The following is a 21,916-nucleotide window of genomic DNA, read 5'->3' as shown; positions in this document are numbered from 1 at the left end:
TCGCTCGTTCGCGAACATTTGCGGAAATGTTATGTTCGCGACATCACTGGTGAAGAGATTAGTGGCTAGGGAGGCCACTAGAGGTGAAGATCATGAAGTTCACTTAAAGGGCCAGTAATAAATGAGAAAAGCCTTGCTTGTCAGATTTAGAAACTGACATTCTTTTCTGTTTTTTGTTTTTTTGTTTTTTAAGAATAAGATATTATGTGTGATTATCTCAATTGTTAATATTAAGGTAAATTGCTTTATATACCCTACCTTCCCTTCTTCCCCTCTATTTTCTTTTTTTGTTATTTTTGCTGTTTTATATTGTCAATATTGCTTAATTGATACTTTCCTTTTATCATATTAACATTTTATTTGGTATTACGGTAATTCTTTATTGATATATTGAATTCTACTAATTGTTTACAATAGTGTTATGTAATTATAAAAAAATTCAATAAAAAATATAAAACAAAAAAAAATGTTCTACATCGTCTTCGTCAAGTCTACCTTCTTCCATCACGTCAAATCAGGAATTACATATAGAAAATGCATTTTATGATTCTGTACGTGTCACATTTATAGATAAATCAATATATACTTAAACTGTGATTAAACTGCATTCAATTATTTTTCATATATACTGAATATATTTTCTCTAACCTTTCACTAAAGAGTATAGCTATGAGGTATTTGGTTGGCACCATATAAATGCTAAAAATATTTTTTGCCACAGGGGAGAAATTACTGGAAGTACGAAAATGATCAAATGGAGCCAGGCTACCCAAAGTTAATAAAGGATGGATTCCCAGGTGTTCCAAACAATCTGGATGCTGCATTCACTCAACCTGCTATTGTAGTCAAAGGAGGCAAAGTTATTAGAGAGGAAAGACTCTTCTTTATTAAAGGTATCAAAAACTATACTATAGATGGGACTTTAGCTTAGGTATTTACCAATTGCATTCTGATGTGTTTTATAGTCCAAAATTGTGATGATGATTCTCCCCCTAGGTTATCAGCAAAGTTTCAGTCTTAGTCTGATAAGACTTGGATATAAGTCAAATAAGCAATTGGTTTCTAGATGGTGATATCTTCTAATGATTTACGTTGAAGAGATATGTTTTGTAATAAATCATTTTCTACTCAAATGTTACCTGTCTTTCCCTAATTCTAGATAATGCAGTGTTATCAGCTTCAGAATATAGGGATAATGTGTGTTGCAACATGGAGACCAAGGGATTGTAAGGCAAATAATTACTAATAGACACACCTTCAAAAATATATTTTCTTTTCTTCCTTTTTTATTTATTATTTATTTTTTTAATTTTATTTTGTGCAATTGCTTCAATTAATTCTGGGCGCACAGTCAGTCTATGTTGGAGCACATTTGGTTTATTATTGTCATCTATATAGCGCCAACACATTCCGTAACGCTTTACCATATTATAAGAGGGAGGATTTAACAATAAACAGGACAATTACAAGAAAACTTACAGGAACGATAGGTTGAAGAGGACCCTGCTCAAGCGAGCTTACAGTCTATAGGAAGTGGGGTAAAAAACACATAAGGACAGGAAATGGCAATCAAATAAAGTGGGAGTGAAGCAGAGCTGGAGGAGAGAGTAGAGTGCTGCCCTTTAGGAGAGAGCAAGAGACAGGTATGTAAGGTAGAGGTTACATGGATCTGTGAAGAGATATAACAGGTGCTAGAATTGTTCAGTGCTTTATAGGTATGGATTAGCACTTTGAATTGACTCCTATAGGATACAGGAAGCCAATGTAAGGACTGACATTGGGTGAGGTGTAAAAGAACAGACTAAAGAGGAAAATCAGACTGTAGCGGGGCAATACGGCTTTTGGGAAGACTAATTAGGAGAGGGTTACAATATTCCATGCGGGAAATTACTGGAGCGTGGACAAGCTACTTGGTAGCATCTTGTGTAAGAAAGGGGTGGATGTGGCTTATGTTTTTAAGATAGAATCTACATAATTTGGCAACATACTGGATGTGAGGCCAGAATCAAGTATGACGCCAAGACAGCGCGCCTGCAAGAATGGACTTATGTGGATACTACTAACTTGAAGGGAGAGTGAAAGAGTAGGATCAGTATTAGGAGGAGGAAAAACAAGGTGCTCAGTTTTAGAGAGATTTCATTTCAGAAAGCTGGAGGAGGATGATAGTCAGTGATGGAAGAAAGGCAAGCAGTGACACGTTGCAGGACATCAGGGGAGAGGTCTGGGGAGGAGAGATATATCTGGGTGTCATCAGCATACAGGTGGTAGTGGAATCCAAAAGAGGTCATAAGTTTGCCAAGAGAGTATAAAGAGAAAATAGAAGGGGACCAAGGACAGAGCCTAGGGGGACTCCAACCAAGACAGGAAGAGGGGAGAATGGGTTAAGAGATGTTTTGTTTTTAGGATAGGTACTACAGAGGCATGTTTAAGGTCAGCAGGGACAACGCCAGAAGAGAGAGAGCAGTTGAAGATGTGTGTTAAGGAAGGCACAAGACAAGGGGAGAGCTGATTAGGTGAGATGTGACAGGATCGAGCGGGCAAGTGGTGGGGCGAGAGGAGAGTAGAAGCGCAGCCACCTTTTGTTCAGTAGCCGGGGAGAAAGTCTGACGGGTAGGAAAGGCATGATCTAGCTGCATGTAGTGGACCCCTGGTAACCTAACCAGTTACCCTTGCTAATTCCCTTACTTCAGCAGTTCAGGAACCCTTACGACAAGCAGGCATCCATTTTCTCCCCAGTAACTGGACACAACACAACAGGAATGACTCAGTTTATTTTGTTACACATGGTTTTACAGACACAGACCCCTACATGGGTTCTCCAACACAAAACAACAGGGATTTTGTGACAGATCCCTCTGTCTTGGAACTATAGTGCTATCCCGTTGTGGATTTGTGTAATTGCCTGTCCGTACTTCCCCGTTCATTTATTTTTTAATCTACCGAACAAACTGCCAAACAGCGGGTCACCCAGAAGAGTAGTGTGCTGCTGGTTAACCTATTGTCAGGATCGGGACAGGGATCCAACACGCAGAGTACGAACAGTAGAGATGTACGTATACCGGACCTTAGAATGGCCGGACTAACATAAGGAGAAAGCAGAGAATAGTCAGAGACAAGCCGGGGTCGAGGGAACGAGAGGACAGGTAAGCGAGAGACAAGCCGAGGTCAAAGGACACGAGAGGTAAACAGGAACGATAGTACAAGCCGAGTCAAAACCAGATAGAACGATAAACATAAGAGCACTGAGGGACCAGACAAGCTAGAACCACGACAGGGCAATGAACCATTAGCCACATCCCTCTTTTATACCCTGGTTCTCTAAATCATGGCTCCGCCCTTGCCGAGCCCTGATTCGTTGTTCCGAACCAGATTGACAGGTCGGGATGTGATTGCCGTCATGATGTCGGCTCCTGAGCGTCGTGTCATAAAAGGAAGTGGGGTTCTCGCGGCCGGCGTGGGAATGACTATGAGAGCTGTGAGGATTAGATGAATCAGCCCCGCTGAGAGAACGGACGTCGGGAAGTCTAACCTCCTCCGAGGTAGAGACTTCAGGTACCCTGACAGTACCCCCCCCTTCAGAAACGCCCACCGGGCGGAAGGAACCGGGGCGAGACGGAAAGCGAGCATGAAAAGCCCTGAGAAGGCGAGGAGCATGCACATCCTCCTGGGCCACCCAAGACCTCTCTTCAGGACCATATCCTTTCCAGTCCACAAGATATTGCACCTTCCCCCGAGAAATCCGAGAATTGAGGATGGAATTGATCTCATACTCCTCCTGACCCTCAACCTGGACAGGACGAGGGGACGGCACAGTGGAGGAAAATCTGTTACATACCAAAGGCTTCAATAAAGAAACATGAAAGGAGTTCGGGATGCGTAAAGCAGGCGGAAGAGCCAGACGATATGCAACAGGATTTATCCGAGACAGAACCCTGTAAGGGCCTATGAAACGAGGAGCAAATTTCATGGAAGGAACTTTCAAGCGGATGTTTCTGGTACTCAACCATACCCTATCGCCCGGAGAGAATACAGGAGCCACCCTTCTGCGTTTGTCAGCGTGTTGTTTGGACAACATGGAATTATGAACAAGGATTTGTCGAGTCTGATCCCACAACTTTCTCAGATTGGCAACATGAATATCAACCGACGGTATCCCCTGGGAGGGGGAGGCCGACGGAAGAACGGAAGGATGGAAGCCATAATTCATGAAAAAGGGGCTAGAACGAGTAGAATCGCAAACACTGTTGTTGTGCGCAAACTCCGCCCAAGGAATCAAACCGACCCAATCGTCCTGGTGTTCAGAAACAAAACAACGCAAGAACTGTTCAACCTTTTGGTTGGTGCGCTCGGCAGCCCCATTGGACTGGGGATGATAGGCAGAGGAAAAATTTAATTTGATACCAAGCTGGGAACAGAAGGATCTCCAAAACCGGGAAACAAATTGGGAACCTCTATCAGAAACGATTTCAGAAGGAATCCCATGTAAACGAAAAATCTCCCTCGCGAAAATTTCAGCCAATTCGGGAGAAGAGGGCAATTTGAGCAGAGGTACAAAATGAGCCATTTTGGTAAACCTGTCAATTACTGTGAGGATAACCGTATGTCTTTTAGAAACCGGTAAATCAACAATGAAGTCCATAGCCAGACAGGACCATGGTTTCACAGGAATTTCTAGGGGTTGCAAAAGTCCACATGGAAGCGTATGAGGTTGTTTGGTCCTCATACAGACATCACATGCCCCGACGAATTCCTTAAGATCCTTACGTAATGAAGGCCACCAGAAATCTTTAGAAATCAGAGAACATGACTTGCGTATGCCAGGATGTCCGGCAAATTTACTGTTATGAAAACACTGCATAAGTTCCAGTTGGAGTTCAGGAGGCACGAAGTAACGGTCCCCCGGAATAGGTCCGGGTGCCAGATGTTGTAACTTCTTGATCTCCTCCAGCAACGGAGAGTGAATCTTAATGCTAGTGCTGGCAATAATATTACGCTTAGGAACTATAGAAGAAAAAACCATCTCAGGCATAGTAGAAGGTTCATGTTGGCGGGACAATGCATCGGCCTTAGAATTCTTAGAACCAGGTCTATAAGTAAGAACATAGTTGAAATGAGTAAGGAACAAAGACCAACGAGCCTGCCTGGCAGATAATCGCTTGGCTTCCCCTTTATATGACAAATTCTTGTGATCCGTCAAAATAGTAACCAGGTGTAAAGTCCCTTCCAACAAGTGTCTCCACTCCTTTAAAGCCAAAATTACCGCTAACAGTTCCCTGTCACCAATATCATACCTGCTCTCAGGCCCAGACAATTTCCTAGAAAAAAAACCACATGGATGCAGTGGTTTATTCAAACTTAACCTTTGGGACAGAATAGCGCCTACACCTGTCTCTGAGGCGTCTACCTCGAGTAAGAAAGGCAAAGATGTGTCTGGATGAACTAATATCGGTGCTGAGGCAAACTGTTCCTTGAGAGTGCTGAAAGCAACAAGCGCTTCTGGAGACCATGTCTTAGTATCAGCACCCTGTTTAGTCATGTTAGTAATAGGAGAGATAATAGACGAGTATCCCTTAATGAAGCGCCTATAGTAATTCGAGAAACCGATGAATCTCTGAATGGCTTTGAGTCCCTTGGGCAATGGCCAATCCAAGATAGATTGGAGTTTAACAGGGTCCATCTTAAAGCCCTCTCCAGAAATAACGTAACCAAGAAAATTTACCTGAGATTGGTCAAAGCTACACTTCTCCAATTTGCAGTACAACCCATGCTGTAGAAGTTTATGTAATACCCTTCTGACTTGTTTGTGATGAGTTTCAGGCTCTTTAGAATGTATTAGTATATCATCCAAATAAACTATAACACATTCCTGTTGAAATTCCTTAAGAACCTCATTAATCAAGTCCTGAAATACAGCAGGAGCATTGCAAAGCCCAAAGGGCATTACCGTGTATTCATAGTGGCCATACCGGGTATTGAAAGCCGTTTTCCATTCATCACCCTGCTGAATTCTCACCAAGTTATAAGCTCCCCTCAGGTCTAACTTGGTAAAAATCTTAGAACCTTTCAGGCGATCAAATAGCTCAGTAATCAGGGGAATCGGATAAGCATTTCTGATTGTTATCTTGTTCAAGCCCCGATAATCGATGCAAGGCCGTAGTGTGCCGTCTTTTTTATCTACGAAAAAGAAACCGGCTCCGGCTGGAGAAGAGGACCTCCTAATAAAGCCTTTGTCTAGATTCTCCTGAATGTACTCCTCTAAGACTAAGTTCTCCTTAGCGGATAGAGGATATACATTACCCCTCGGGGGAATAGTACCAGGCAGGAGATTAATCTTACAATCAAAGGACCTGTGTGGAGGTAAAGTATCAGCCTTCCTCTTATCAAAGACTGCCTTTAAATCCTGATACTGGGAAGGTATCTGTAAATCTGTGGGCTTGTTAGAGTTGCTACGAGTGTCCACTAGGCACAACGGTGAGACTTTCTGTACACAACCTTTCTGGCAACCCTGACCCCAAGAGACTATCTCACCTTGTTCCCAATCAATAGTAGGGTTATGCTTTTTAAGCCAGGGATACCCCAAAACTATAGGAACTGAAGGGGATGAGATAAGCATGAAAGAAATCTCCTCCTCGTGTAAAATACCAATGGTTAGTTTAACTGGTAAAGTTTCACGAGAAATAACTGGATCTAACAATGGTCTACCATCTATGGCCTCAACGGCCAGGGGAGTCTCCTTTAACTGAGATGGGATAGCATGTTTCTTGACAAAAGTTTGATCAATAAAGCTTTCAGCTGCTCCGGAATCTATTAATGCCATAGCTTTAAGTGCTCCCTTTTCCCAAGTTAAAGAAACCTGTACTAGTAGCCTATGATCCCTGTAATCATATGTAGAGGACAAAATAGAAACACCCAAGGCCTGTCCTCTGGAGAAACTTAGGTGCGAGCGTTTCCCGGACGGTTAGGGCAATTAAGGCGTAGGTGACCTCCTACTCCACAATACATACACCGACCCTCCCTTTTCCTATTTTGTCTTTCATTCTCTGAAAGGTGAGTGTTACCAATCTGCATAGGTTCTGGGAGAGCTAGAATAGTAGATTCAGAATTCTGAAATGCGGGAGTTAGACTTAAGGAAGATCTATAACCAAAATCACGAGTGTTCTGCCTCTGTCTCATGCGTTCATCTATACGAGAAATAAATGAAATTAATTCCTCTAAATTTTCAGGAAGATCCCTAGTGGCAACCTCGTCTAGGATCGCATCTGACAATCCGTTCAGAAATACGTCCATATAGGCTTGTTCATTCCACTTGACCTCTGCCGCCAAGGATCTGAACTCTAGCGCATAATCCACAAGGGTTAGCCTATGCTGTCTAAGACGTAATAGTGATCTAGCAGCACTGGCCTTTCTCCCTGGAGGATCAAAAGTCCTCCTAAACGTAGTAAGGAACGCATTATAGTTATAGACTACTGGATTATCATTTTCCCACAGAGGGTTAGCCCATCTAAGAGCTTTGTCAATGAGTAGCGATATTATGAATCCAACCTTCGCCCTGTCAGTAGGATAGGCGCGGGGTTGTAATTCAAAATGAATTCCTATCTGGTTTAGGAAACCACGACAAGTATCTGGAGCACCGCCATACCGTAAAGGGGAAGTAACACGGGAAGAAATTCCCCCTGTGGCTACCTCTAGGCCTGTGTTAGCAAGAGAGATAGATGGAGTACGAATCTCCTCTGCTTGATTACTCGGATGGGATAGTAATGCCTGCAGCGCCAGAGCCATTTGGTCCATTCTATGGTCCATAGCTTCAAACCTTGAGTCAGGTGAACCAAACTGAGCGTTAGTACCTGCAGGATCCATGGCCCTGTCGTAATGTCAGGATCGGGACAGGGATCCAACACGCAGAGTACGAACAGTAGAGATGTACGTATACCGGACCTTAGAATGGCCGGACTAACGTAAGGAGAAAGCAGAGAATAGTCAGAGACAAGCCGGGGTCGAGGGAACGAGAGGACAGGTAAGCGAGAGACAAGCCGAGGTCAAAGGACACGAGAGGTAAACAGGAACGATAGTACAAGCCGAGTCAAAACCAGATAGAACGATAAACATAAGAGCACTGAGGGACCAGACAAGCTAGAACCACGACAGGGCAATGAACCATTAGCCACATCCCTCTTTTATACCCTGGTTCTCTAAATCATGGCTCCGCCCTTGCCGAGCCCTGATTCATTGTTCCGAACCAGATTGACAGGTCGGGATGTGATTGCCGTCATGACGTCGGCTCCTGAGCGTCGTGTCATAAAAGGAAGTGGGGTTCTCGCGGCCGGCGTGGGAATGACTATGAGAGCTGTGAGGATTAGATGAATCAGCCCCGCTGAGAGAACGGACGTCGGGAAGTCTAACCTCCTCCGAGGTAGAGACTTCAGGTACCCTGACACCTATTGGCCTTTGTAGCAGAACCCCTTTTTGGCTGTTCCATCTGTAACAGATGCCCCTGTTTGGCATTTGATCTGCATCAGCCACTTACCATGGTACCTGAGAACCTCTACCCTTTGTTTTATTGCCATCATCCACCTTGCCTTGCACTTAAAGACAAAAACTGTTTCTGGCCCTTTAATTGTGTAGTGCAAAGAATGGGTACGTTTGATATGGCACTTCGGATACAGCCGAAGTAGTCGAAGTGGCCGCCATTAGACAATCGAACACGACGTGGCGGCATGCAGTCGAACGCGGTCGACCTGTACCTTCCCCTACCCTTCGACACCGCGACTGGAGACTAAGTCCCGTTTGAAGATTCGAACACCCGTTCGAATGGGACTTTGTCATCTTTTCCATGGGAAATAGATTGCGACTCGACTAACGAACACCGCAGCAGTTAAACCCCGTTCTATTTCGACACTTGGACAAAAGTCGAAGTGCGTTCGACTATTCGAACGCCGCCTTCGGATGGGACTTTGTAAATTTTCAAGGCAGAAATAGACCGACCACACAGCCTGAATCTGTGGAACTGTTTTGGGCATGCAAACAGGCGTGCGGTCGGTCCAAAGAGACTTTTTCAATATCTCGGGAACCACTGAACCGATTTGTACACATTTCTAATATGTTTTTCCCCAAGTTGTGTGGTTCATAAAAATATAAGTTTTATTCATGTGTGATACAAATTCATGAAGTTATAATAATGTATAAAAATCTATAAGTTTTAGCTTGGAGATAATTGAGGAGATACAGTAAGAAACTCAATTATCTCCCAAGCAGAGGGGAGGCAATCTGTGGGATGTAACCATTGTCTCATTGGTTAATGCCTAATTGTCTGTGGGCGTCTCCCTTGCAGGGGAGCACTGCATAAAAGCAGAGTCCCTGTCATTAAACTTCAGTTCTGCTCCTGATGCTGTGTGTCGTCCAGTCATTGGGAGTGTTGTTGGGATATTGTTGGATTATTTTGCCTGCCAGAATTACTACTCTATGGATTTATAATACTTGTTCCTGAGCCTCACTGGGATCTCAAGTGGAGAATAGCTGTGGAATATCAGCTCTCCGCTACAGCCTTAATTAGAACGTTGTGGTTAACCACAAAAACCTCTTAATTGAAACCGTATGCTGGGTGGTCGTCATTCGTATGCCGACCACGAGGCGGCGGCCATCTTAGATGCACGAATACACAGCAGTGTTCGTCGACAAACTTATGGAACCCAAAACGGACACCTTTTCTCCCAAACAGTGTGAAAGACTTTGGCTCCATGGCGATTGAACTGTGTGTATTGAATCTGAGCGCCATTCGGTAATAATGTGCGTTCAGATCTAGGCTATCTGGGGATACGTTATATGTACTGAATACATTCGGTAGTTTTACCGTTATGGAATTTTATGTATTTTTACAGTATCATTTAAAATGGCGTTTTGCCTCTATCCATGGAGATAATTGGATTTCTACGCAATTATCTCCAGGATAGAGAGGAGGGGTTTGCTTGTACCAAGGGGAGGGTTTATGCCTGAGCCACTGTGATTGGCTAATGTACCATACTTGTCCCAGTCTTCCATCTAGTCCCCTAGGGGAGTGTCCATCAGGTGGGAGACCTGCATAAATACCGGGCATGTAGCCCTCAATAAATCAGATTCCTGTATTACCCTCAAGACGGAGCTTGGTCTCGTGTTTGGGGGGATTGCTACTTGGGAGTATTCTTTTGCCTGTTCTAGGAGAGAAGGAGTTCCTATGATTCTCCGTTCGGGAGTTTGGAGCATTCCCTTGTATTCAGTTCAGGAGTTTGGCGGTCTACAGTAACTGTGCCTGTGTCTCTAAAAGGGGAAGATCTACTAAACGGCGGTTTCACTCCTTTATGCCGGGAGTGTCTTAACAGATTTCAATACCAAGAAGCTGAAGGGGGAGGGAGGAAGGACAAAGAATCTAGGTTAAACTGGGCTGGCAGGCAGACACTACATTCACAAAGGAAGGGGGAGGGGGAGAGGCACAGAGCAATACATTTCACCCCCTTTTGTTTATCCACAGCTGCATGTAAAGGCACAATACAAGAAAGACATAGAAATAAAAGTAGGAACACATAATATCCTTGCATTATGTGTTCCTACTTGTATTTCTATGTCTTTCTTGTATTGTGCCTGTACATGCAGCTGTGGATCAACAAAAGGGGGTGAAATGTATTTGTGTGTTTCCCCCTTGGGAAACACATGAATAAGCAGTGTGCATGGTCAGTGGTGTATTTTGGATATGTGCTGCCCTAGGCATGTCAAAGCTCGGGCACCCCCCACCCTATCTAAATTTACCCCGCCCCTACCTGTTTAAGACGAACATGCAGTTTGACTAATAGACACACTCTGACACACCCATTCACTGACAAGCACACACTCTCAGATTCACATAAAGTGACATACGGTCACTGACCGACACACACTGGCAGACACACACATTTACTGGCAGACACACACACTCACTAACAGATACAGACTCACTTACAGACATACGCTGACAGACACACTCACTCACTCGGACACACAGTGACAGACGCACACACATTCACTGGCAGACACACACACCCTGATACTGACACATTCACACACTTACAAAGTATTATAGATATTTTAAAAATGTTACTTTTAATCCACCCAGCTTCCCTACCTGTGGCTGACTGGCTGCTGCTCTGGCTGGGCGGCAGGGCGTGCAGGCGGGGGCGGGGCTTATGTGCGGGAGGTGGGGCTTATTTTGGGTGCGGGGCTGTGACAAACTGCCATTTGCCACTGGGCATTGAAGAGGACTGATTGCTAGCATCCTGCCCTGCGACTATGGTCCTGGGATGTATTGCCCTTTAAGAACTGCATTTGGGCATAATGGATTTGTATAATACTGTTTCTGGATCTTTAACTGTGTTGTACAAAGAAAGGGTTTGTACTTTTAAACTGGCACTTCGGATGCAGTCGAAGTGCCGAAGCAGTCGAAGTGGCCGCCATTAGACAGTGGAACACGTGGCGGCGGGCATTTTAATCCAGTCGAACGCGGTGACCTGTACCTTCCCCTACCCTTCGACATTGCGGCTGGAGGCTAAGTCCCGTTCGAAGATTCGAACACACGTTCGAACGGGACTTTGTCATTTTGGTGTAAAATAGACCTCCATTATACTATTGAACACTGCTAAAACGCAACCCCGGTTCCACTTCGACACTTCGACAAAAGTCGAAGTGAGTTTGACGATTCGAACCCCGCCTTCGGATGGGACTTTGTTACATTTCAGGGCAGAAATAGACTGAAAATGTGCCTGAGGTCGGTCACAAAGGACTTCCAGCTAACTTTTGAACTAATGGGAGGATTTCATGATTTTTGAGTATTTTCATATTTCAAGTATTCTGATTAATAATATGTGTTTTTTTATGAAGATTGAATGTATAGTTTTAAAGTTATAAAAATTTATAAAAAATTATTTATTTATTTATATATTTTTTTTTAGCTTGGAGATAATTGAGTAGATATAGTAAGTAACTCAATTATCTCCCAAGCAGAGGGGAGGGAATATGTAACCGATATGTGATTTTTTAATGCCTAATTGCCTGTGGGCATCTCCCTTGCAGGGGAGCACTGCATAAAAGCAGAGTACCTGCCATTAAACATCAGAGTTCTTCTTCACCCTCAATCTAGAGTCCTGTCTCTTATTGGGGGAATTGCTATATCACTACAAGGGATTTTTATGCTCTGCATGCTCCCTTGGATAATCACTTCTAGGCTATTTTAAGAGCCTGTTCCTGCTTCACTCTCTTGGAGGAGAGGTTCACCCACTGGAACCTGGAGCCTTGTCGTAGGTCCAGGGTGGGTAGGAGACGGCGAGATCCCAGCCAAGCTGCGGCGGTTCGTGGGGTCTGCGGTGGTTGTGGTGTCTTGGAGCCGTCTGTAAGCGCTAGGAGCATCCTTCAACGGAGGTACCCAGTCGGGGTGCCCGTCGATCCGTTACAGGGGCCTGTTCCGGGGAAGCTGCTGAAATCACCCAGCACAGTTCCAGCTGAGCTCCTCTGTCCTGCATTCCCTCGGGCTGTCACACACTGTAATATAATTTAATAACATGGCCAGCAAGTGGCTGGCATTTGGGGAGGACAGGGGGGGGGGGGCATAGCATGATGTAGGGGGGGCCATGGCCCCCTCTGACCCCCCCAGCAACGCCACTGCTTCCAGCATCACTGCGGGGCGTGAGGGAGCTGAGCAGGAAGAGCTCAGAGGGCTCCCTCGCGCGGCACCCCCCACCCTCCCTGGCCACACTCAGAGCATTTTAAAGCCTCGGGGGCCCCTGAGGTGGCCAGCTGGCCAGCTCTCGGGCACCTCATGAAAGAGGCTAACAGGGCATCTACCAGGGCCCTTTGGGGCTACTTTTTTTGCCACCCCCCTAAAAGTGCCGCCAAAGGCAAGTGCCTTGTTAGGCTTGTGGGAAATACACCCCTGGGCATGGTACTTAGTGGCGGCAGTCCGCCACACTGCACATTAATCCCTTATGTACCATGGTCCTTTACTTAAAAACTAAATATAGCAATAACATTTATTTTGAGAATCAGAGGAACATGTAAACAAGACTGTTTTTCTGTATTCTCTAACCGGTCTGACAGGAAACTGTTTGTTGCTCTTAGTAAACGCTTCCTGTCACACCAGGGAGAGGATACATAAGATCCTCTACTTCAGGTGATTTCATCCACACTACATCAAATGACTGGCAGGAAGGGAATGCTGTGCTGTGTGCTCCCCTACTGTTGATCACCCAGCGATTGCGCCACCATGACCCATTGCGCACAAGGCAACCAGTTTATGCTTGCATCTGACCTGAAGGTATGCCGTCCCACCAGGAACTTTCCTGTTATCCTGGTGGGCCAGTCTGGCCCTGGCTATTTCTTTTAAATAATCTGAGATTTCGCAGTATCTGAAAAGAGCAATAATGTACAGCTGCAGCATTATACTTTTCCAGAGCCTTTACAGTAGTGATGATATTAGATACACTATGTTACGATTGCCTCCGGTCTAGCAGGAGGTTGGATCGCTTGGATGTCCTGGTTCCCGAAGTCAGAGAGTCGAACGATGTTCCAGTCGGTAGAAACCTGTAGATGTAGAATCTCCCACTAGCTATGGTAAAGCTAGGATTCCCGGATCCCTACAACACGAGTCGAGACTGCGAGTTGAAGGTAAAACGAACTGGCTTTAATGGCACACAAGCATGGCAATTTATGCAAGTCCCCAGGTCCAGGGACAGCCCCCTATGGACCTGATGGGATACAGGTACAATGCAACTAGTCAGCCAATCACAATACACTGTATCTTTCAAATTGGTACCCGCCCAGCTTCGAGATAATAAGGCCAATGGTTATATAATCCAATTATCTCCATGCGCCCAAAAGACCATGCTTTATTGTGTCCCAGAAAACAACATAAAAATTTATAACTTAGGCATTCTAACAAGAATATAGTCCATTCCAATCGTTCGGTAGTTCAGATCTGGATGCAGCAATTGTACGAATTGCGCCCAGATCCCACGAACAGAACGCGAGATTTCTGCGATACAAAGTCTTGTTCGGTAGGTGGATTGTAAGCCCTCAATAGCGGCCATGTTTTTAGGTCTGTCAATGGACAGCGGGACCTCGACTCCGTACTTATGGAGCGGAGGTCGGGTAGATAGTCACACGAATCCCCGCTATCAGTCTGGTTGTCTCGGCCGATCGGGACACGAACGGAGATCACCCGGAAGGGGTACTTAACCTGCGGTTAACCGCAAAATGAATGTTCTAATCGATGCCACATGCCAGAACGTAGGTGGTCCCCCATTCGTGAGTCTTTCGGTAGTGTCCCTTCGGGGGAATTGTGCACGAATGGAGGGTCCCTTGGGACCGTCGATTAGCTTGTGGTTAACCGCAGACCGCAACGCCTTGTGCGGTTAATAAGCGGCACACTCTGCTCGCCGGGTGGTCGGTCATTCGGTACTTCGAGGGGTGACGAGGTTAAGTGGCGGTACACGCTAAGGGCCGGGTGGTCCATCGTTCGTACAGACGAATGAGACTTTATAATTGTTTGTGTAATCCGTTCGTATGGACGGAATGCCGGAAAAATAGGGTTTAAATAAGAAGAGGCAAAATATAACAATATGATGGGTCTTTGTAACACACTATATGAGCCCTATGTTAATCAAAGAGCTTTCAACAATTCTCCCCCCCCCCCAAACAACAACTTGCTTTATGAATTAGTCTATTAAAGGACCAAAATAACTTTAACTTAAAGGAACAGTATAGGTTAAAAAAAAGCATATTCCCACCCACCCCCAACAGTAAACCTAGTGTCACTAAATGCTTTCTTCCCTAAATAGTGTAAAAATAAGCTTTAGAAGCACCTGTTTTAATATTTACTTGGATCAGATTTTCTGCTCCTCATGTGATTGCATGTCATCTCTGCCTTTGCATTCTTCTTACTTCCTGTAATTCAGCCAGACTGTCCACCAATGGCCATGCTCCAGTGATTCTCTATGGATCACTCACTTCAACACATTCCCACAATGTCTGCCCAAGCTCGCATCCTTGGAGTCCTCAGCATTCAGACACTGGAACTTACAAACCACATCACACACATACAAACATTTCCCAGGACATACTTAAAAACGAGAGAAATCTGGTAAAATATTTTATAAATAAATAATAACCACATTAGGTATCCTATAGTGCCATGTATTTATTATAAATTAATATAAAGAGACAAACAAGCTCATAAATACCTTAGTGTTATCTCTCTCTCTCTCTCTCTCTCTCTCTCTCTCTCTCTCTCTATATATATATATATATATATATATATATATCTTGCTCTCCATATAAATATATATATATAATCATCATATATATATTCTATTATATATTATCATATATATATATGTAGCGGACTGGACCCTGCACCAGAGTCTGCCCCAGTTTCATGGAGGGGACTGTTTGCTCGCCTCCTGCCCAGTGATTATGGTCCCGGGAAGATGGGACCCTTTAAAGAACTGCATTTGGACATATTGTACTTTATTGTACTGTGCTGGCCTTTAAACAACAGTGAAGGGAAATACTGAAACTTTTTGGACACTTCCTCTTCCCCTCCCCCAGATCCATTGTTCTCCAGCAGGGTGTTGTCCCAGGGACACTGCCAGACTCTTGTGAAACTGGTTTGGGCCGGAAAGCCATGCTGGCAGTGGGTTTTAAAAATACTTTTGCTGACCTTTGAACCCCTGGTCTGATTCATGCCATTTTTTAATATGTTGTTCCCCTGAATGGATTGATTATGAAAATGTATGTTTTATGTTCGTGACATGTATATTTTAGAAGTTATAAATATTGTTTAAAAACTGTATTCCTCTGCCTGTGATAATTAGATTAACCATTGTGTTCAGTAATCATATCACAGGCAGAGGGGAGGATTTTGTGTGGGAGTGCCTGTGTGTATTGTACGGATTGATTGGTTGTTCTGTAAAACCCTGTGGGCTGTACTATGTTTGGGGATTGGGAATAAAAGAGGCTGTATGGGCCAGGACAGGGAGTTCCTGTTTTAACCCTTAAAGGGAAGTGTCGTCTCATTCTTGGGGGAGGATTTATTGTATGCTGTTCCAGTTTGACTGCTAGGAGTGTAAACCTATCGTATGGTTTCCTATTCAACTGTCTACAGCATTCATATGCTTGAGAGGATTTATATGCTTCTTCGGTTCGGTGATTGTGGTGTCTGCCAGAGTGCTTGGAGTCCTCAGGAAACGCTAGGAGCATTCTTTAACGGAGGTACCCAGTCGGGGTGCCAGGTGATCCGTTACAATATATATATATATATTATATATATATATATAATCTATGGAGGTTGAATAACAGGTGCTTCATAGGAAGGGGTTAACAGTGGGTAGTTAGGTTGGCTGACAGGGACTGGCGGGGGAGGGGTTCACAATAGGTAGTGAGCTTGGATGGGGTTTACAGTGTAGAGTGGTTGGCTGACTGGGACTGGCAAGGAAGGAATTAACAGTAAGTAGTGAGGATGGCTGACAGGAAAGGAGTTAACAGTGAGTATGGACTAACTGAGACTGGCAGGGATGGGTTAACAGTGGGTAAGAAGGTTGGCTGATAGAGGCTGCAGGAGAATGAATTACTTGCATTACAGGGAGGGACAGAGAGGAGCACATACAGGCTCTAGCTGATGTTCAGTCGGTACTGTGAGAATTCCATACATTACAGAATACATAGTAAAAACCAAAGAAAAGAAAAGCGTTACCTGCGCTTTCTCCTTAATCCCTATGTATATTTAGACAAATGGAGGTCATCTAGTTGCTCCAATGGCCATTGGAGGGAATGCCCGCCTGCCAACGTCAAGGCAGACCCCCCTAAGCGGGTCCTAACACTGACCCTTCAGCCTGCTTCCTTGAGCTTCTGGCAAAGATATCTCTAATGAGACAGAAAGGGGTATTTTTTCTATACACCCCTATCCTTATTAACCCTTAATAGGGAACACATGGGATGGGTAGCAGCATTGTAACCAGGCTGTGTGATACAAAGTAAATACAAATACAAAAAGAGAAGTCCTGCGCTTAAGCAGCAAGGACTACAACACACATCAGCCCCAATATATAGTAAAAACCAAAGAAAAGAAAAACGTTACCTGCGCTTTCTCCTCAATCCCTATGTATATTTAGACAAATGGAGGTCATCTAGTTGCTCCAATGGCCATTGGAGGGAATGCCCGCCTGCCAACGTCAAGGCAGACCCCCCTAAGCGGGTCCTAACACTGACCCTTCAGCCTGACCCATTACAGAATACATGCCTCTATTTTTATTGGCTGCAAAAGATACAGATCTTTCAGAGACCGGGAATTCGAAACATGTTGAAATGTTAGAGGGGGTGGCTAATGAGGCTGGGTTACACTGCTGAAAACAGAAAAACATGTTACAGCACTGCAGAAAAACTACACAGAATTTAAAGAAAGGAAACTAACCAGAGGTATTTTGAGCTTATTAGCTTTAATTTAAGCGTAACTTGTTTAGTTGCCAGGAGTATACCTTTAATAAAGCAGTTTTTGTGTATAGATCATACTCCTGCAGTCTCACTGCTTCATTAAGCAAAAGTTGTTTTGGTGACTTATTGTGTTCTCTAACAGCCGCCAGTTACTCCTTGTCAGTAGGTGGATGGTTTTAAACAGCGACTACTTGCTAAAAGTAGTGACAGGTACTTAGAAAGAAGTGGCTGGCCTGAATAGAATTGTGACTTTATGGAGACCACGAGCCGGAAGGGTTCCTCCGCTATAGTCGCGTGTGGCATCCACGCGCACTGCATGCAGCTCGATAACTTTACATTCTGAGCTGGCTGCATGCCCACATCGTGTAATTAAAAGTGCTGCTCGCAGTGCAAGCACACTCTTAATGGGCAGGTAGTTTCAGGTTCCCATTGGTCCACGTCATTCCGGTGCACCCTATTGTGGTTTTTGTCCCAGTACCCTTTAATGCGTTCCTTGAGCTATTGTATTGTATTCCGGCATTGACCTTGACTTTGTTCCTGACTCCATGTTTATCTTTAACTCTTTCCTGTGTTGTTCATCTGTCTGACTGATTACCGTCTACCTGACTATGGCTTGTTCTCATTTTCGCATTCTTTTGTTTTTTTTCTTTCTGTTACCTTGACCTTTTCCTCTGTCTACGTTAAGGCCGGCCATTCTAGGGCCCAGTTATACATTTTGTTATTTGCTGTCCTGAAATCTGCGTATAAGGGTTTCACACCGTGACATCAACAGACCTACCTTGATGTATGAAATCAGGGCCGGTGCAAGACACATTTTGCTGCCCCCAAAATGTATCTTCACCTGTCTAATATTCCCACTTTTGCCCCTCTTACCCATGCTTTTGTCCCTTTTGTGCATCTTACCACCTTTTTCTCTTGTTTTCCCTTTTTGTATATTGCATCCCCTGTTTGGCATTCTTTTTTATGTGTTTTGTGTCTTCATCCCACTTTTCTTTAATCCCTTGCGTCACACACTCACTCGCTCATACACACACACACACACTGACCGTTACACACACACTGACCATTACACACATACTGCTTACACACACACACACACACACACACAGTCTCTTACACACTTGCACTGCTTATACACACTCACTGTCTCTAACAGACACACACAAACAGTCTTTTACACACACTGCTAATACACACTCACTGGCTGTAACACAAACACAGTCTCTTACACACACACAGCTTATAGACACACACACTAACTCTTACACACACAGACACATACTAACTCTTACACAGACACACACACACTGGCTCTAACACACACACTAACTCTTACACACACACACACACACACACACTGGCTCTAACACACACACACACTGGCTCTAACACACACACTAACTCTTACACACACACACTAACTCTTACACACACACACACTGGCTCTAAAACACACACACACACACTAACTCTTACACACACACTGGCTCTAACACACACACACACACTAACTCTTACACACACACTAACTCTTACACACACACTGGCTCTAACACACACACACACACACACTAACTCTTACACACACACACTGACTCTAACACACACACACACACTAACTATTACACACACATACACACTTACTGTTTCTTATAGTTGCTAAACAGAGGTCCCGCTGCACTGTAGTAGCTTTCCTCCTCACTCCACAGCAATTGGCCGCCGGCATATGATGTCACATATCCCAGCAGCCTGTAGCTCAGGAAGAGATTTTCCGCGGTCGCTCCTCGCTGCTCCGCCCCCCTCCCTCAGTGGCTGCACATTTCCCAGCCAACTGAGCAGATTGCTGTAGAAATTGACCGGCGGGAGCGGAGTTCTCTGTGCTCCTGCTGGTCACTTGGACATTTTTGCGCCCTTCGGGTCCGTGCGCCCTAAGGCGGCCACTTGTGCCGCCTTATGGTAGCGCCGGCCCTGTATGAAATTTAATCTCCATATGAGTGGTTGTTTGATCCCTTTACGTTCTTGAACAATCTTATTTTACATTAAGCATGAACAAAACAAATCTATTGATTATTCTGACAATGCAGCTAAAATGACAACTGCAGTTAAATTTCAAACAAAATAATGTACAAATAATTTATTAGGAGTAAGTTTTTTGATTGATAAAACAGACTATGTTAATCCATAAGGTTATTGCTAGCAAAATAAAGGTTGTTAATATTACTGTTTGTATGAAAAGAAAAGGAATTGATCCCTGCATTGGGCAAATTTTGTAAAACAAAAAAATCTGTTAAATTTGATGTAGAAAATAGACAAGATCAGAAATTGAGCTGAAGTGTTTATACTGTCATGTATGATATTGGGGGGGGGGGGGGGGAGGGGGGGGGGGTTGTGCATTAATAAAGTTTTGTTCTGTTTTTTTTAGGAAAAAAGTTCTTCTTATATGACCCAGTAGCTGGAAATAGCTCCAGTCCTCAGTCACTTCAAGAAAACTGGGTGGGGATAAAGTTGCCAATCACTGCAGCCCTAAGCTTAAAGAATGAGATGTTCCTCGTTGGCAAGAAGACATTTCAGAAGATCCTTTTGCTGACATATACCCAGGATAGAGTGTTTGGCAACATACACCAGCAAAAAAAAATAGATACACTTCTTGCTTGCGAGTCTACAAAAGCTTAGAGATAATAGAATCTCCTACATTTGTATTATATTAATTATAAGTGCACATGTCATAACATACAGAACTGACAAATATTGATAAACACTGGAACTAGAATATATTTTGAAAGTAAAAATTTAGAAATCATACTGTCTTTATCCTTTGTTAAATATGCCAACATCCACATGTATGTTTGATGCTATTATTTGAATATAAAAATGCAAATCCCCATGCATGTGAATAAAGACACATTTTCTGAATAAAGATGAAAATTGATAATTGGGAGTTAATGTGCATAACAACATACATTAGAAGTGACAGACACATCTATCAAATAGTTTAATGTAACATAACTGAAATAAATTGGCTAGTTGTGAAGTTAGTTATATGAAGCAACTTCTTTGAAGAAAACATTTCCTTAAAGCAGGCTTCCCCAAACTCTGGCCCTCCAGATGTTGCTGAACTAGAACTCCCATGATTCTCAGCCTATCTATTTCATTCATAGACTCATGGGAGTTGTAGTTCAGCAACATCTGGAGTGCCGGAGTTTGGGGAAGCCTGCCTTTAAGGAACACTATAGTCAACCTGACCACTTTACCTTAATGAAGTGGTCTGGGTACTGTGTCCCTGTCCTCTTAAAGGGATGCTATAAGGACCCCAGACCACGTCACCTTTCTGAAGTGGTCTGGGTACAGTGTCCCTATTGTACTTAGTGTTGCAATGTTAAACATTGCAGTTCCAGATAAACTGCAATGTTTACATTGCACCACTTAGTCTGCCTCCAGTGACTGTCTCCCAGACTGCCACTGGAGGCGCTTCCTAGATTCTAACGGACCTAGAGGACATCCAGTGTCAGCTATTTCCCCATAGGAACGCATTGATTCAATGCTTTCCTATGGGGAGGTCTAATGTGCACATGACATTCGCCGTACATACACATTATCGCCCGCTCATCGTAGGACATCAGAGGAGGCAGAGCTGCAACCCAGCACTGGGATCAGGTAATTAAATAAAGGGTTTTTAACAGTACCTAAATTACACAAATTACACATTTCCCACCTATCCATCAAAACAAATTAAAATGGCACACTGACTGCAGTCCACTCTTTCAAATACTTGGGTATGATGTTAGACCCCAATCTATCTTTTGGCCTGCACATAGAAAAGCTTGCATCTAAACTTTATCCAAAACTAGGTGCCCTGTACAGAAACAAATCCTGCCTAAGCCCTACAGTAAAGGAAAAGATTGTACAGCAAATGTTGATGCCAATCATTGATTATGGGGATGTAGTATATGCATCTGCATCGCAATCCCACATTAATAAACTCAACACATTGTATAACTCGTTCTGCCGATTTGTGCTACAATGTAATTACAGGACTCACCATTGTGACATACTAAAATAACTAAACTGGTTGTCGCTGGAATCCAGACACACCCTTCATCTTTTCAGCCTTGTGTTTAAGAGCTTTTCTGGGAAACTCCCACCCTACCTGAACAAACTGCTTTCCCCAGCTGTTCCCACTTCCTATAACCTCCGATCCAGTACCAACACTTTACTAAGTCTTCCTCAATACAAATAGAAAGCAGCCCGATCCTCCTCCTCCTACAGAGCACCGCAATTGTGGAACGACCTCACGCACAATTTAAAATCTTCCCTAAGCCTAAAGTCCTTTAAGAGATCCCTCTCTACATACCTCAAAACAGAATGCACCTGTCATGGTTGATTATATATTTCCTACCTGTTCTAGGTACAATTTTGCATTTATTGTGTATTAATA

General features: G+C 43.9%; 1 protein-coding gene across 1 annotated transcript in view; it reads left to right on the top strand.

The window, feature by feature from the left end:
* The window catches only part of LOC134583288 (matrix metalloproteinase-18-like), a 278,369-nt gene extending 257,956 nt beyond the window's left edge, over positions 1–20,413 (top strand). Inside the window, exons 7-8 of the mRNA XM_063440166.1 lie at positions 722–893; positions 19,904–20,413. Coding sequence (XP_063296236.1) covers positions 722–893; positions 19,904–20,154 — 423 coding nt within the window. The 3' untranslated portion in view covers positions 20,155–20,413. The remainder of the gene's footprint in view (positions 1–721; positions 894–19,903) is intronic.
* The last annotated feature ends 1,503 nt before the right edge of the window (positions 20,414–21,916 follow it).

The sequence above is a fragment of the Pelobates fuscus genome, chromosome 13, assembly GCF_036172605.1.
Source record: "Pelobates fuscus isolate aPelFus1 chromosome 13, aPelFus1.pri, whole genome shotgun sequence".
In the NCBI taxonomy this organism is placed as follows: domain Eukaryota; kingdom Metazoa; phylum Chordata; class Amphibia; order Anura; family Pelobatidae; genus Pelobates; species Pelobates fuscus.
This window is presented reverse-complemented; position numbering and strand designations above follow the sequence as displayed.